Source organism: Triturus cristatus, chromosome 7 (assembly GCF_964204655.1).
Source record: "Triturus cristatus chromosome 7, aTriCri1.1, whole genome shotgun sequence".
NCBI classification, from domain to species: Eukaryota; Metazoa; Chordata; class Amphibia; order Caudata; family Salamandridae; genus Triturus; species Triturus cristatus.
This window is the reverse complement of record NC_140590.1, coordinates 1,147,803,075-1,147,820,150: the sequence shown is the minus strand read 5'-3', so window position 1 is coordinate 1,147,820,150 and position 17,076 is coordinate 1,147,803,075. Positions and strand designations below refer to the sequence as shown.

The window sequence follows — 17,076 nt, the reverse complement described above, 5'->3', positions numbered from 1 at the left end:
TGCACTTCGCCTGTCGACCGGGAGTGGTCACTGCGGGGCCGGCTTGTGCTCACGATCAGGAGGCGCAGTTGGGGAAGGAAGGCCCCACCGTGGGCTGCACGTCGGTGCCACTCGCCTCCGGCCAAGTGGAGTCGGCTTGTCCCTAGGGTGACCAACCGTCCGTAAATTTCACAGACAGTCCGTAATTTTCACCCTCTGTCCGTTGTCCGTGACAACATCTTTAACGGACGCCATTTGTCGGTAATTCTGCTGATTTTGGGTGACAGACAATAATTTTGTGGCTTTCACTCTTCAATGATTGACCAAGACGTTGTGTGGAGAATCTAGGATTGGCTTGAAAGCCTTCGGCCAAACCTAGTGCACCAGGCTCCACTGCAGGACTGTTTTCATTGGCACCGATGCTTCAGGGCCAATGAGAACAGCTTTAGGGCACCACCCTTACATTACTTTAGTACGTGCAGAAGCACGCTTTCGGTTTTGTGTTTGTAGGGTCCGACTCCTGCATTTTTGGAAGAGTGACGTCGTTTACCAGGCCTGCCGACTCTCTCAGCCCCAGTTTCTGGACGACAGAGTCAGCCATGGACTTCGTTACCTTTTGCAAAGAACTTCTCAAACGGTCGGTAAATGTAATACATGTGCTTTTTACCGTTCTTTTACTTGTGTGTGAGTTTATTTCCAGTTCATCAAAGTTTGTCTGCTGTTTTCACAGTTTCTCCTAGTGTACTTGTTCCTAGGCTCTCTCTAGCTTTCTCTCACCCTTTTCCCCTTCAAACTACGCCTCACTCTTTAGATAAGAGGAATGCTTGTTAACGAGGTGAGGGGACACTGGGCCGAAGTTAATGACTTCAGTCTCTGTCTTCCCCAATTACAAGGAGTCACGAGTTATTGGGTCCAAAATCGGGGAAATCATGCTCGATATGGTATTACCAAGTTCAATTTTACATGTGGGTCCCCGGGGCCGTTTCTACCATTAGGCAAGACTAGGTGGCCGCCTAGGGTGGCAAAAGAGGGAGGGCGGCAAAAAACATGAGTTTGGGAATATCTAACGCATTAATTTCTTCTAGCCTGGATCACAGGGGGAGAGAGTGATGGTAGTAAAAGGGAGGGGGTGGCATTTTTCAATTCTTGCCTAGGGCGACAAAACACCAAGAAACGGCCCTGTGTGTCCCGATTCGAGGCCTTGTGACTGCACATTCAACAGAAACACATTTGTTTGTGCTGCCTGCATTTCTGCACCCAGTAAGCTGGAATCTGGAGAACAACATCCCATCTAACATGAAATGGGCCCCTTAGTCTTCCTGAGAGCAGGAGTAAAACATAATGTCAAGATCACAGCGTGTTATTCGGTACATGATGTTTATGATTCAAGAAACCTCAACAATGGTGTTTACGTCTCTAAAGGTGAAAATGTTCAGCCTAGCTGTGAATAAATGATGCTTGCTCATCCTGCCTCGGTTTGTCCTTTATCAGCTATTGAGCGGATGATAGTTTGTCTGGATTTAAAAACAATATATGAAAAACCCTGTTCCGGTGGGCACCACTTGGCTCTAGTAGAATTCCCTGCCACTTGGATGTGGTTGGGCGAAAATATATGATGTCGTTTTGCAGATCTGTAACTGAAGGAGTCTCAACCGACTTTCTTACCTGTTCTATCACTTTTTCACCTCTTTCGCCTGTCTTCCACCTCTCTTTTAACCCCTTATCTGTCTCTTTCGCAGCAGTCTTATTTCGGGTCCATACCTATCACCTTTCCTCCTTCCTGCCTCTCCCCCAGCTGTTTTTTCTAATCTGTGTCTTCTTATCACCAGTTTCTCTTTATCTTTCTCTCTCGCTATAAACGACATAACCTGTCTGTTACTTTATCACCACACTCTGAATTGTCTCCCTTCTTTCATCTGCACTTTCTCACCTGTCTACCACCCCTCCCTTTCAGCGGTCTCTATAACCTCACTTTATCGCACCTCTCTCACATCTGTCTCTCCTCTCTTCCTGTCTCTTCGGCATCTGCCTCTATGTAGATTACAACTCTCATACCATCATTCCATGTCACCAGTTTCCGTCTCTCTCTGATTCTAGGCTGTCTATTTCTCACCTGTCTATGTGCATATCACCTACCGCTGTCACCTGCCTCATTCTTTTTCACATGTCTATATTTCACTTACACCTGTCGCCGTTCTCTTATGTATTTAATCCCTCTATCACACCCCTCTCTTTCAGTCTCTCACCTGTCTCTCTTTAGTGTCCTCTTCATGCTCTTCATTCCGTATTTTTCCCCTCATAGTTTTTCTCTTTTACTCATTTCCCCCCCTCTGCTGTACTTCTTATTTCTTGCTCCCTTCAGGCGCTCATGGGGTGGAGGAGTGACAGAGACTAACTTTTTCTAGGGCTGGTTCCAGTTTCAGAAATAAATAATTGTTTTGCAAGTGTGTAGCTTAGCTTACAACCGGCTACTGGTTAGAACTTTCATAAATTTACTTTCAAATGGTGTAGGTGAGAGGTACAGAAAGTAGAGCCTTGTATCACTCCTGTTTCTGACACCGCCCTTACTCCGCTGAGACCAGGGGGTCACCGTTGCACCCATAAATGATGCCCATGACATAATCTTGAAAGTTCAAGAAAACTTCTGTGGGAAATTCTATGTGAAGGGATTTGCGCTCCAAGTTTCCAAGTACTGTGGGTGGGAGTGCTGCTCTCATGGCCATTTCCTTCCGCAACATCAAAGTTGTATCATTTAGGCCGGATGCAAGTCAAATAAGTTTGTGTTTCTGGTTGAGAACTGTGGGCAAAGACAGTCTGAACTCTCGGGGGGTGGCTAACCACAGAACAAGCATTTGCAATGCAATAGGTCTCGCATTTGCGAGAGTTAACCCCTTCCCCGCTCATGACGGAACCACTCCGTCATGAGCCACGGTTGCGCTGTGCTCATGACGGAGTGGTTCCGTCATGCTGCGGCCGTTGGCCGCCGCTCCGCCCACGCGGCGCTAATTCCCCGCCTGTGCGGGCGATTAGCGCAGTGGGCGGAGACGTGACGGAACCACTCCGTCATGAGCACAGCTCAACCGTGACTCGTGACGGAGCGGTTCCGTCACAAGCACAGCGCCACCACGCTGCCCCCAAACCCCCCCCCAGCGCCGCGGCGGAATTCCTGCCGCGGCGAAGGGGTTAAAGCTATTGGCATTGTGAACGACAATGCGTTTTATTTATGTGTTTTAAAAACCAACACATAAATAAAAGGCATTGTCATTTACAATGATAACAGCTCAAAGTATCGCAAATGCGAGACCGATTGCGTTGCAAATGCTTGCTAGAAGCAGTAACCAGCCGATGTCTATTAAGGAGGACAGCAACCCCACAGCAGTCCACGAGGGGGCAGTTGAGCAGAGTTACCGCTCAAGATTTTCAAGTCATACACTTGGACCATGACATTCAGCAATTTATCCCAGGGTTCAAACTTTCTGCGTTACCCTGTAATAATAACTGAAAGTGCATGCACGGTGGACTTCTTAATGCTAAAGAGGAGACTGCCCTGCCGTAGCATCCAAGTCAAAAGTGCAGAGATGCTGCCATTCTGTTACCCAGTTATTAGCCACGGTATGGCGAGCCTTGAAAGCTAAGACTCGTCACTAAGGGCAAGGCAGGATGCAAAGTGACCGACTATGAGTCCTGAAAGCAGTGAAAGGCAGGCATGCGCCGCAATAGGCCACACATCTTAGGAACTCTCAAAGGCCTTATGGGTGTTGTCCTCTTGTGACTTATAAAAAACCCACGTTTGCCGGGACTACGACAAAGATCAAAAGCAAAGCTCTAACCATCATTACGTCTTTTGAAGGATATGAAGAACAAGGGCATCGCTGAAGTGAACAGGAAATCTTAAGTCGCAGCCTGGTCCTTGTGTCCCCTGGCTGGCTACAGACTGGCCTCAGACAAGCATCATTGCTGGCCTGTCTTATTTTGTTACCGTGACTCTAGAAAAACGTTATTGTGGAAGGGGGTACATTACAGAGCCGCAGACTTTAAGGAAGTCTATTGAAACTCTTTGACCCACACACTACTCGCAGGTTGTGCTGCATTTTGAGTCTGGCTTTAATGATTACTCATTGGTTAATCTAGCCTCAACAGCGCTAATGATAGTGAGTGCCTTTAGTCTGTGAGTGAAATAGGAGCATCTTTAGTAACTGCCAGAACCCTCTCCTTGTGTGGCCAGCAGGTCTAGCACGGGGGCAGTTAGAGCTAATGCAAGATCTTAAGGCTCAAACTGCAGTCAGGTTGAAAGATGGAAAAGGACATGTTCACTCCCACCACGAGACACACAGATAGGTTGAATGACTGTGGGAACCAGACAATACAAAAACATTGAAACCGAACAGGGCACACTGAATATAATGTTTCCGTTAAGTCGGCTGGGTGCCATTGGGCTCATTCAGTTTGAGAAATGTCTTCACAGATGAAACAATATTATTGTGCAACGTTATACGCCATACGTTTACAGTTTCCCTTTCAGTATAAACAGTGGACTGACATAAAACTCAAAGGAAAAAAATAGCGACTGTCTCCTTATACATTTTGTTTCTTTTTTTTTTCTTCTAGCAGATGCTGAGCAGCATAATCTAACGGCATTGCCAAAGCTGAGAACTCAACAAGACAAGACCTATTGGCTTTGCCAATGCTTGTAACACATGGTATGGGAATGCTCAGTGCAAACTAGATAATGGGAGGAAATTACGACGATTTAAAGTTTGTTTCAAACCCACATTTGCCATCATCGCCACCTCGCTACTAAAAGGGCTCATTGTATGTTCAGTGGGCTTCCAATAATAGGAAACCACTGGTGTAGATGCTACTTTCAATGTTTTAAAAGAATACAGAACAACGCTGCGTTCTGTCACAAGAATGACACCATGTGAGTGTTTAAGGAGAAGGCAGCCTAATTATTTTGTTTGTAATACATAAACTAAGGGGGTTATCTAAAGATTTTGTCAAGGCAAAGCAGCGCATGCGCTTCGTTCGCTAAGCGAGACCTAAAAATGACAGTCCCACAGAACTTCTGATGAATACTTATTCTCCGTTCTCTACTATCTGATCTCATCAAGTGCAGAGATGTGGAGACCAGAGTACAGTAGAGCCAGACAACACTTCTTAAGAATGGAGAGTCTTTTGAGCTTGCACAAACTAGACACTTCAGGGCTGTGTGGTCGGAATTCATACCCTTTTGGTGCCCTGCCTGTAATATACCATTGCGCGACCTCCTTCGTAGTGTCTCTAGAACGTACCTTTGTCCCGAATTTTTGTCCTGAATTTTGACCTTCCATCCTGAATTCTTGTCCTGAATTTTGACCCTTTGTCCGGAATTTTTACACTCACCATCCTGAATTTACAACCATGCCAGTTGATCACCCTACTTGTCCCATGACTACGCCCTCATCTACTGGGTAAGGCAATCCGTAAATGGCCTGGGAACGGGCACCGTCGGAGGTGTCCCAGTCCACTGCAGGAACCCTCTCTCCGTCAGCCCCGACATCTAGGTACAGGCCCCAACGGAGCCTCGAGGGGACTGGAGCCGCCATCTTGAGTCCGGAGCGGCCCGGGGGTCCGAGGGCGGGGCTGGTCACCACATCTGAATTCACTTATTCTTGCCTCTGGCTATGGGCGCAGGATGCTTTGTGATGTTGGGGGCGGACTGTCAGGAATAGCGATCGCCGATGGTGGCGGATTTGAAGCGGAGGACAGAGGGTTCAGCAGCACTCCTAGAGTGCGACCGCCATCTTGACGCTCCGAGCCACGCCTCCTAACTTGAACTTTACTTTAACTAAAATCGTTTGATTCATATCTTATGAACTCTTATGTAAGTCTATAAATGACCAAGAAGAAGAGGTTTCAAAATCTTTTTTATTTCCATTATATCACAGATAAAAACACAGCCATTCGTTTTTATTTAACCCTTCCACAAACACTTTCAGGATTGTAACAATACGAAAACATTAACTTACTTTAAAAGTCAATGTATACATATATACATGCACACATCTACAATATTAAAAAACTCAAAAAGATTAGACTACGCTTGGTTTCATCTTTACCTATGATAATACATTTGCCACTGATATGCAACCAATATTTAGCTTGATCTATTAATTTACTAAGGAAAATCAATTGTATTACTCTACTATATGAATTTTGTGCATTTGCCCATTAAGGTTTTACCAACAACCCAGATAACGAAATTCTGGCATGCAGGGTCAATAACTTTACTGTAAAAATATTCGAATAATACTGTGCCATCTCCTCAGTATAAGACATACCTAGGAGATGGCACAGTATTATTCGAATATTTTTACATCCACTTAGTATCGCTTAAAGCTCTTTTTCAAGAAATCATGTTTTTGCATTTACAATAATGAGTTACCTAATTAAACATTTGAGTCCCTGGATCTCGCTTTCCAACAATATCTATCTTAAGTAAAATATTTCTGACCTCAAGTCTCACTGCGTCTTAGATAAATGGCAGTAAATGAGCAACCAATTTTTGGTTCCACCAACAGTTACAGTAATTCTAAACTATTAAGCACTTCAAAGTTCTTAAATACCCACATTTACACATAATCCAGTTTGTATGAGCTATTCTGGACATGGGTCCTTGGAAGCGTTTCCTCCACAGACATGGTTACCTAGTAACCGTAAGCATACTTGTTTGCTGGTCCTCGTGCTCTCTGCCTTGCGTAGAGGCCTCCATGCTGACCTCTCTCCCCAGCATCTCTTCAGCGCAGACCGGAAGTCCAAGGCTCGCTTTCCCTGCGCACCTGTTTGATCACCGCTTGTTTACTCTCCTGGTGAGGCAGATGGTGCCCCCGTTGGACTTCCGAGCGTCGTGCATCAAGCAGTGCGCGTGCTGACAGCCTGTGTGGGATCAGCTCTCGAGACTCCGGGCTCCGTGAAGGTTCTGCTGTCCCTGCTCTGCGCGTCTGCTGTCTGTAACTCTGCCGCCTGCTCAAACTCTGCCCGCCTTGCTCCTTAGATTCTGTCGCTGGGATGTTTTCAGAGCCGGAGCGGAAGGTAAGATTTTACCTGTAAGTAGCGTGCACTCGCCACTCTGAGGGAACACAGTATGCAGAGTTAGAGCGGCTGCGTGGGCGAACACTCTAGTTTCCAAGGTCTAAGAATGAGTACCTCATCAAGCCCAGGCTTTTGCTGTGCATTCTGGAACTTTTAGTCCTGCCTTATCACGTTACAAAATCAGAATTGCTACTACCTGGAGTGAAAAGCAAAAACCTGGATTGAAGTGACCCGACCTTATTGACCCTGGAAAATTGAGAGGCAGTGGGTTCTCAGCCAAGCTCTCAAATCGTTCAAATGTAGATCGATGTATAGGTTTGCTTGTTTGCTGCTGCAATTATGTACAGTGGCCCACAAAAGCTGGAAGTGGCCAGTGCTCTCCACACTTCTGAAAATAACTTACGCTGACAGCACCACATTAGGACCCTTTGACATTTTAGGTACGATATATTTGCTCCACCCCTTAAAATAGATTTAACAACTGACAGGGTCAAGAAGTCTAAAGAGATACATAGCAATGGAAGCACGTTTCAGTGAGATGTATTTTTGATAAGATGATAGACGTATATATTTTTTCTAAACTTTACTCCTAATAGTGCTTTGCGCCCATTTGAATGATTCTACCTCAATTCAACTTCCATCTTTTAAATGTTTTCGCTGAGCTGTGACTACAGAGGTCTGACTACAATCCATGAAATGCATTGTGCGCAATTACTCCAACCTCATAATCCACCCCCCAGTTTGCTTTCTTCAGAAGGCTAGGGAGTTTGGGGGAAGCAAATGAGTGGGTTTCACAGGCATACCATGAGTGCAGTCTGTAGATAGGATTTTAAGTGGTGAACACAACTGTTCACAAATAAAACTGGCGGGGTCACATACATCATCAACAGTTTGTGAACTGCACATCCACATATGTGTGTGTCCGTGTGTGTGTACATATATATTCACTGAATAAACACAAAGGTTAAAGTAACATTACATTTAGATGAATGTCAGTGACCACATTAACGTCTTAAAGTAAAAAGAAAAAACCAGAAGTTCACCAGTTATAGATAGCAAAGCTAATTATAACTTGCGACTCCCCACGCACTGCTTATGACCCATATTACATCACTCATGACAACTCAAATGACATCACTGATGGCATTTTAAATGACATCACTGATGACATCATCCAATGTGTGTGCTAGTTTGTTTTATGGTAATGTAATGTAATGTAAAAGTGCATTTGTAAAGCGCGAACTGTCACTCCGCGAGGAGCCTCCTGGCGCTGAGAGGACGAGGTAGGAGAGGCCGGAAAGGAAGCGAAGGAGAAAGGAGGGTTAGATTAGTGCAAAACAGCGGTCATCTGGGCATTTGTAGAGCCAGGTTTTTAACCCCTTCAGTGCCACGCCCTTTCCCCGCCCTGTGCCGGGCGTTACATTAGCGGGCGGGGTTCATGACGAGATAGTCTCGTCATGGGCACTGAAGCGGTTAATGCTTTCCTGAAGAGCGGTTCCGATTCTTGCATACGTAGGCCGATAGGGAGTGCGTTCCACGCTTTAGAACCAAGGTAGGCGACCGTTTTCCCTCCTTTGGTGGTGAGTTTAAACTGAGGTGTCTTTAGCAAATTAGCCGAGGAAGATCTGAGAGTCCTGGTGGTGGTGTGGGGTGAGAAACGAGCTGTGAGGTACCTAGGGCCTGCCCGGCGTGTGGCTTTATGGGTGATCAGAAGCATTTTGAAGAGGATTCTTTTATGGATGGGGAGCCAATGTAAGGTATTTAGTGCGGAAGAAGCCGAGGATCTACGTGGGAGCTTAAGGACCAGACGGGCTGCCGCGTTTTGTGCTATTTGCAGTCTTTTAATTGTGGCTTTGTTAGCACCTGCCAACAGGCTGTTGCAATAGTCCAAGCGTGAGAGGACAAGAGCAACCGTTACATACATGGTTTACATAGTGGTGGGTAACTACCATATTACTTTCCCACCTAATCTTGTACAACCTGTGTCCAGCTAATCTGTGGAAGCGTTTACAAAACACGTTTTCCTAATGCATCATAGGTGTGTAGAGGTATTGAAGACCTTATAAATCTATGTATTGAAGAGTAACTTTGTCTGCAGATGACATTTGATACTTGTGTCCAGTATGTTCCACACAAGTTTTTTGGTTCTGCAGAAAAAGTTTCCAACAGGGCAAAGATTATATGCAGTCGATACTCAGCATTGTAAGCACCATTGAGTTATCAGACAGAATTGTCTTAGCATGACAATTTCTAAATACTGTAGATGGCTGTGTGCTCCAGGTACTAAACTATGTACATGTACTTCTTCTACTTACAAAGATTGATTGTCTGTAAAGTTTTCACCACAGTATGAAGGCTTTAGGTAGTATTATCTTTAGCACCTTCTGACCTTGGTTATGTTAAGCACACAGTTTCTTTTTTTGACAAGGGTTGCATAGAGTTTACCCTGCTCTTGGTAGATACTTTTTAATAATCTGAGGTGCTTTTTTTCTCATCAGAGGTTCACTGTCTGCAAACAGTGTGGTACAGAGTAAGCTCTCCCCATTGAAGAAACACTGTTTACAATACCCACTTTTCTACTCCTATCAAGTTCATTTCTCAAAGTAAGTTTGGTGACTGTGAGCGGTTTGATACAGATAAAAGTTATGCATAGTAGGGCATTCATTTTGGAACAGACGTTCAGTATTTTTAGGAACTTGGCTTTCTGTGAACAGTTGTGTGTGTGTGTGTGTGTGTGTGTGTATATATATATATATATATATATATATATATATTGAACACAGTATGCAATGAGGGTTTCTCCCATATATCTGTGTTTTTTGTTAATGTGAACTGTGCTACCCGTGAGGTGTATGGTATAGGGTCAATGTTGAAAAAGACAAGATACGATTGCACTCAAGTGTAGACTGGAACGATGAAAGTTAATCAAGGTAAACAACTTAGGTGCTAGTGAGACCACCTCCTAACCTCAGAGGTGTACGTGTTGAAGTAAAAGCAGCGTCTCGTGGGAAAGACGACCTCACATCAGCACTCAGTCAGCGGGGACTCCGCTTTAAGGAAAAAGTATACACTTTTTGTAGTTCTTTGTGGTGAATTTTAATTCATCTGTAGTCACGTATGATACATCTCATACTCAAATTATGGTTTCCATATTGGTAGCAGTTAGAAGATCAACACACCCCCCTGACGAAGGGCGAGTCCCGAAATGCATCGGGGATATCTGAAAAAACCATGTTTATAAATGTTGATCTTCTAACTGCTACCAATATGGAAACCATAATTTGAGTATGAGATGTATCATACGTGACTACAGATGAATTAAAATTCACCACAAAGAACTACAAAAAGTGTATACTTTTTCCTTAAAGCGGAGTCCCCGCTGACTGAGTGCTGATGTGAGGTCGTCTTTCCCACGAGACGCTGCTTTTACTTCAATAGGGTCAATGTTGCACATCACCCATGGAATCTAAGGAAGTAGTATCAGTCATGGTGTGAATTATGTCTTCTATTCTTGTGAGCCATTTTGTACTTACTTTCAGGCCTCTAATGCGATACTAATTTATAGAGTAATATGTGTAAAACCGAAGCTTGGATGATGTCAATGATGTCATTTGAATGTCATGAGTGATGTCATAAATAATGTCAAAGAATATGTCATGAGTGACGTCATATGTGAGGACATAAGCAGTGCATGGCGGGGGTGCAAGTTATAGTTGGCTCTGCTAACTCTAACTGGTGAATTTCTGTGTTTTCTTTAGCTCAAAATGTTAACGTTGTAACTGACATATTCACCTAACTATAACTTTACTTTAACCTTTGGTTTTTTGGCATTGAATTTCTAGGGTTTTTTAAACGTAAAGTAATATTTTATTACCATATGTAAATCAATCACCGCCGCACAAAGCCTTTGGCATTTAAGATGTCATCAGTGCTGTCACTGACCATGTCATGAGTGATGTAATATGTGAGGTCATGAGCAGTGCATTGCGGGTGTGTAAGTTATAGTCAGCTCAGGTAACTATAAGTGCTGAATCTCTGTGCCTAACTATAAAGTCTGTGTAACCTTTGTTTTTTTTCAGTGAATTTCCAAGTTTTCTAAAATACTATTTCCTAACTATAATGTTCTATAAGCTTTGCTTTTTTCCGGGGATATTAAAGGTTTTTCAAATTATATTTACAAAGTATTATGTCCCTGTAATGTTGAATTTTTTGAGTTACTTTCTAGGGTCTATTTTTAGTACTTGGTATGCTACAATTTATTTAGCTTGTTAATTTAGTAATCTAGATATATATATTTTTAAACTGTATTCATGTTTTAATAACTATACTTCATATAAGTTTTAAAATGTAAAAATCGATATGTACTTAATGTAAAAAAAAAAAATATATATATATATATATATATCATACCAAAAGAGTTGCCCCACTGAAACCATCTCACAAGAGGGGGTGAACACACTGGTACCACAGGCGGCTGAACTTCCCACAGGTCACTCGCGTTTCCTCATTAACAGCCCTTAAGCCATATGTGTTTCAAGCGACTTTGCGCTCTTGTTCACTGGCAGGCTCCACACTCAATGATTCACAGAAACAGCCAACGTGTATCAGGACACTGATTTATTAATGGAATAAGCCCTGCCCCCATGGGCGTCGCCGTGGCTTTCTGGATATTGTAGTCCATTAATATGCAGCCATGCTTGTAGTCCCGTAGAAAAACCCCAGTGGGTGTTTGCATATTTCACTCATGATAAAAAGCCCATTTGAGTCAAAGTTCATGATAATTCCTAAAATCGGTGAAAGCGCTATAAAGACATTGTGCGGGTTCAGGCCAATATATACCTGAGGCTCCGGTCCCCCTCCTTCCACATCAGGTTCGCATTTGCGGGCCTTGGGATCCGCCTCTTGAACTCTGTGCCCAGGTTTCCTGAAAGGCCCAGATATCGTGACCCTCTATAAATGATGACCAGTCTGTTGACGCTTTCTTAGATTGTAGACCAGCTATATTCCAGGAGGCAATGGCTAATGTCGAGCTTGTCAGCTCACCTTTTTAAGGTGTCAATACCCACCTGACTACTAGTTCCCTGAGAATTAGGCGAGTAGCTAGATTCGCACCCCATTACTTCAGCCTTCCCGATCAACATCTGAGGGGAGACTGACACCGAGCATCAATCTACCTTATCTAGGGATGATCCCTCATTACTTTTTGAGGGTATTGTATGAGTATTGTTTCTAACAATTGGGGCAGGGAGATAATATTTTATCCTGATGTTAGTTGGTATCAAGTTCAATGTTCTAAGATCAAATGATACCGAATAATCTGCAAGATCCACAGATTGTATCTTTAAACATACATAATCTGTGCTCTCGCCATGGGACACACACCTTTTCGCTGAGAGGATGTCTTCCCTTATTGTGGATCTGCACTTCCTAGTGTGACGTAGCCAGTGGATAGTCTTGTTAATCAAAGATTGTTCATTTTCAGTAATTGTAGTAGATGTGAGTTTAGGGATGTTGGTGAGGAAAATTTGAGCTTTAGTAGGGCCATTCAAGAGAGAATTAGGGAATACATTGTTCTTGTATAAAGAAGGTCCAGGACCTCTCAGTGTAGCAGAGAAGGAATTTGCTAAGGAACCCTCACTCTTTTGTTGTAACTGAGAACTGTTCTGATTAGCCTTAGCTAGGTTAGTTCCTAGGCGCACGCTAGCATTGTTTTGTTGAGATCTTTCCTCTATAGAGTTATGTTTCCCCACTGGGGAAACCACACGTACATCATAATTATTATCCAATCTGCCATCATTGATCATGCTAGAGGGACTATCGGTTAAGCACCTAGGCGTCTCCGCTGCCAACCTGTGTGTTTCAGGGGTGGTGGCTTGTGTTGGCCTTATCAGGATGTCTATCAGCTTGTCGACCAAAGCCTTCAAAGTACTAACTAGTTCAATAAGCAGATTTGTCGTGACCCCTGAACTCTTGATGGAATTACTTCTGCAGGGACAACTGCATACATTATCAGGAGGTACAATATTAATGGTCCCTGCTGACCCTATTTGAACTATTGTGTCAGCCAGCTGTAAGGGCATGTGGTCCTCTACTAGACTCATCAGGGGTGCAAACCTATTACTACACTCAAGGTCACTATCTGTGTAAATTTGTGGAGTATCACATAACGGGACGAGATCTATCTGTTATCGTGATTGTTCAGTCCCTTCCTTCAACGGAAGGGACAGTGTGGGGGGTCTCTTTGCGTTTGCATTTTTTGAACATGACTGGAATAGATTTAGCAGCCTGAGAGGGACATTAAGTTTGGTGAATAACGGGTTTGGCACTTTCTATAACCAGGGGACTGTTTAAAATCTGCTCACAATCAGTAATAATGTCATCTATACGAGTCATAAAACAACTTTTTTTGTCGTGCAATGGATATTTGTCCATTTTTTGGGGGCTTTTTAACCTTCCCCGCTACACCTGCCCCTAAAGTTTCTGTTGCCTTCCTTTTCCCCATACTGCTCTTGCTCTCACTTTCAGAATCAAATGATGTTGCTCTTCAGTTGCTATTTATTACTTGCTTATTTAGCGTACAACTCCACACTGCAGTACAAGAGTCCTACTTGATGAAGTCGTCGTGAGTAGCAACAGCTAGGGGCCAGATGGTTTGCTAGATCTCGCCGAATAAGCTGTTTAGTGGTATGTTATCCTTGACCACAGACCTGAACTAACTAGTAAGTTCCATAAGCTATTACCATCAGTGACCCAAGTATACAAAAACAGTACCTTAAAATTGTCAGAATCCTGCAGCAGATGTTAGAGACGTGGCCCTGCCTCTTCCTAGCACTTACGGGCAAGGACGGGCCCGCCCTTGGCCCGGGCTTCCCCACGCCATCCCGCGTCTTGGGGGGAGAGGCAGTGCTATTAGCGCGATGACCGGTGCCTCCCCCTCACTCTCTGGGTTGACTGGGTGTGAGTGTTTGATTGGTTCTGATGCTCCGTCTATCACCACCCCCTTTTGTCCCCCTCACTCTTGGCACCTGTGGCAGGAGCAAAGGATGCTGGGACTCATAGTCCCCTGGTGCGATGTTTGTGGGGCCCTGGGACTCCTGTCCCACCAGGACTTGGCAAGATAGTAGTGTTGACCCCAGACAGCTGCTGGGCAGTGGTGCAGCTAGAGCAGTCTTATTTTTTTAATTATTTTTTGGTTCTGCGGCACCTTCGCAGGTCTGCAAACATAGAAGTACTCCATGGTTATTGATTGCGAAGAGGAACGTCTTATAATACTGACAGCTGAAATATGCTCCAGGGAGTCTGAGAATCTTGTGGCCATTCAAGAAGAAGAACAGGATTTGCCTCATCCTACAAAAGCAAGTGAGGTTTGAAGATATTTTACCATCTCCTCAGGGGGGAAAAAAGTGATAGCGCGATTTGTACGGTACAACATCTGTGGGAAACAGATCACCCGAGGCATCAGCAAAAAAATACTCTCATGGAAACAGTTCCCTGTGGAAACATTTAAAAGCAATGCATGATGGAACATACAACAGGATGGTTCATGAGAAGACTGTTGGTGCTGGAGCATCTACATCATCTGCACCTTTGCCTGCACCCTCTGCCTCAGACACTATTACAGTTTTAGCTGTCTGTGAAGATTTGGCACATAAAGCAACCCACGGTTTAAGGTACCACCAGTGGGTTTTAATACTACTTCAGTAGGTCAATACCTTGATTCAATCCAGAGCCACCCATGTCATCTTTTAAAAAAATGTAGCTTCCAAATTTATAATGCACGTTTGCAGTTTTTGAGCTAATTGGTTTTTATTATTGACCTTGTTGTACTATTCTGTAACTTGTTTTTTCTGGTTATGAAAAAAAACTGACACCGAAAAAAGCACCTAACTATGAAAAAAGTGACTCTTTTAGGAACCACACCATCTACTTAAAGAAAGAGCTAATCTTGTGTTTTCATTTTTTTGTGTGTGTATGTGTATGTGTGTGTGTGTGTGTGTGTTTATGTGTGTATATTATCTACTGGCGGTCGCCAGTAGATAGTTATAGCTAGGACCTATTTTCCATAGGAAATCCGCAACATTCTTTTCCCAATAAGTCTGGTGCCGGTTGATGAATCCTTGCGAAATTTTCCAAACTTTTGGCCAGCTCCCCTCCTACCCTGAAAGTTTCGCGGTGATCCGTCAAGCGGGGGCGGAGAAAAAAGGGGGGTCCCAAAACGTGTTTTCCCCATGCAATTTCCCATAGGATCTGTTGTCGCAGCTACAGCCCGAACCGCTGAACGGAATGACACCAAATTTGGCAAAGAGGTAGTCCTCAGTTCAGACTCGTGCCTTTTGCATAAATGGTGTGCATCTGTTCAACAGTTCCTGAGAAAATTAGGGTAAAAAAGTTAGTGATATCTATGGCCGGGGAGGATCCGCTGACCCTACCCGCACCGTAAGCGCACTCTCCCTGAACCGAGCGCGCACCCTCCCGATCGCGCGCTGAATGCTAATTGGCTGTCGAGTGTCTGTCTACATTCGAAACCAGGAACTGTTGGCGGCCATTTTCTGCCTCGGTAGAAGCGAGGCTGAAGAAGCGAGGGGAATAAGTGTGTAAAACATATAAAGGGGGCAGAGTGGAAATACTCTGACCCTCTAGAGGTGCTTAGGGGGTCTCAGAAGGACCCCCTGGGGCCCCCTTTTAAAAAAAAAAACAAAAAAACGTCGAAATGCGCGCACGGTGCGCGCATCCTATCGCATTTGGTGCACGGATCCTCTCGCGTTGGGTGCGCGGAACCAAGGAAAAAAAATTGAAAAAAGACAAGAAATCATTGGTTGTATGAGAACTTTCTACACTGAAAGGTAGGGTGTATATTTCTGATTTTAAACGCATGATTCTTATTGGTTAACAAAAACTGATTGTAAGGAACATTATATATGATAAGCTGATATGTTGAAAAGTCAAGCACACTTGCTGTGTTGTTTAGCAACATTGTGTGCTGAACTTGTGACCTGTGTGCTCAGTGCAGTGTTCCATGACCTGTTTCTATGGTAACAGGCAGAAGGCAGATTGGGGGAAGGGTTGAAATTTATTTCATTTGGAAAGGGTTGAAATGTTTAACCAATAGAAATGTGTTTGCTTTTGAATTTATGTAGGATTGTGATTTGATGTTTACATGTATATGTGTGGAAAATGAAAGGGAAACTTTGCCATTCTTTGTTTTTGCTGAGAGGTGCACAGTGCAGAGATTCTGTATAAGAAAATCTGGTGTGTGACTGATATCTGGTGTGTGACTGATATACTTCTTAATCTACAAAACAACTTGAAAGGTGAGTTATTTAATTGTGAGGGGATGTATGTAGACTATTTTGATTTTACTCAGACTAATGTATTTCTCCTGCTAAAGTGTAGGGAGTACTTTTTTTCTCTACAATCGTATTGACCGTGTGTGTGCATGTAGAAATCATTCTGTGATAAGCATTTGTGTTTTTCATGTGTTTGCAGACAGATAACTGTGCTGTTTTTATATTTTGGTAGAATTAGAAACCAGTCATTGTTTATGAATTTGTGAAATGAGTTATGTTTCTATACTTAAATGTAGTACTCCTTCTAGATGAAGAAATGGGTTTTGGTATAGTGCAAGGGATAGTGTTGTTTGTCTAGAATCACACAGTGAGTATGTGTGCATTTGGGAACCACTGTGAGAGAAGCTTTTGGTAACATCGTGTATTTGCTGACAGATAACTGTTTTAAAACCTGTCATGTTGTCAAGTTTTAGTAGCATTAGAAGCCAGTCTTTGCTTATGCATTGATAAAATAAGTCATGCTTTGGCACTAATGTGCTGTACTTTAATATGTAGATTGTGTGTAGTCTCCTTACCCCTTGCACAGTAGTGAATGAGTTTTGGTAAACTCCTAGGGATAGTGTTGCTTGTCTAGAATCACACTGTGAGTCTGTGTGCATTTGGGAACCACTGTGAGAGAAGTATTTGGTAACATCGTGTATTTGCTGACAGATAACTGTTTTAAAACCTGTCTTGTTGT

General features: G+C 43.6%; 1 protein-coding gene across 4 annotated transcripts in view; it reads left to right on the top strand.

Annotated features, from left to right (window-relative positions):
• Positions 1-6,700: 6,700 nt before the first annotated feature.
• RGS14 (regulator of G protein signaling 14) overlaps positions 6,701-17,076 on the top strand; it is a 334,003-nt gene continuing 323,627 nt past the window's right edge. For 2 of the 4 annotated variants that reach the window (XM_085618353.1, XM_085618345.1), the window contains exon 1: positions 6,704-7,050. In XM_085618353.1, coding sequence (XP_085474479.1) covers positions 7,027-7,050 — 24 coding nt within the window. In that variant the 5' untranslated portion in view covers positions 6,704-7,026. Of the gene's footprint in view, positions 7,051-17,076 lie in introns of all 4 variants that reach the window. The other 2 variants (XM_085618347.1, XM_085618346.1) reach the window with 2 other exon arrangements.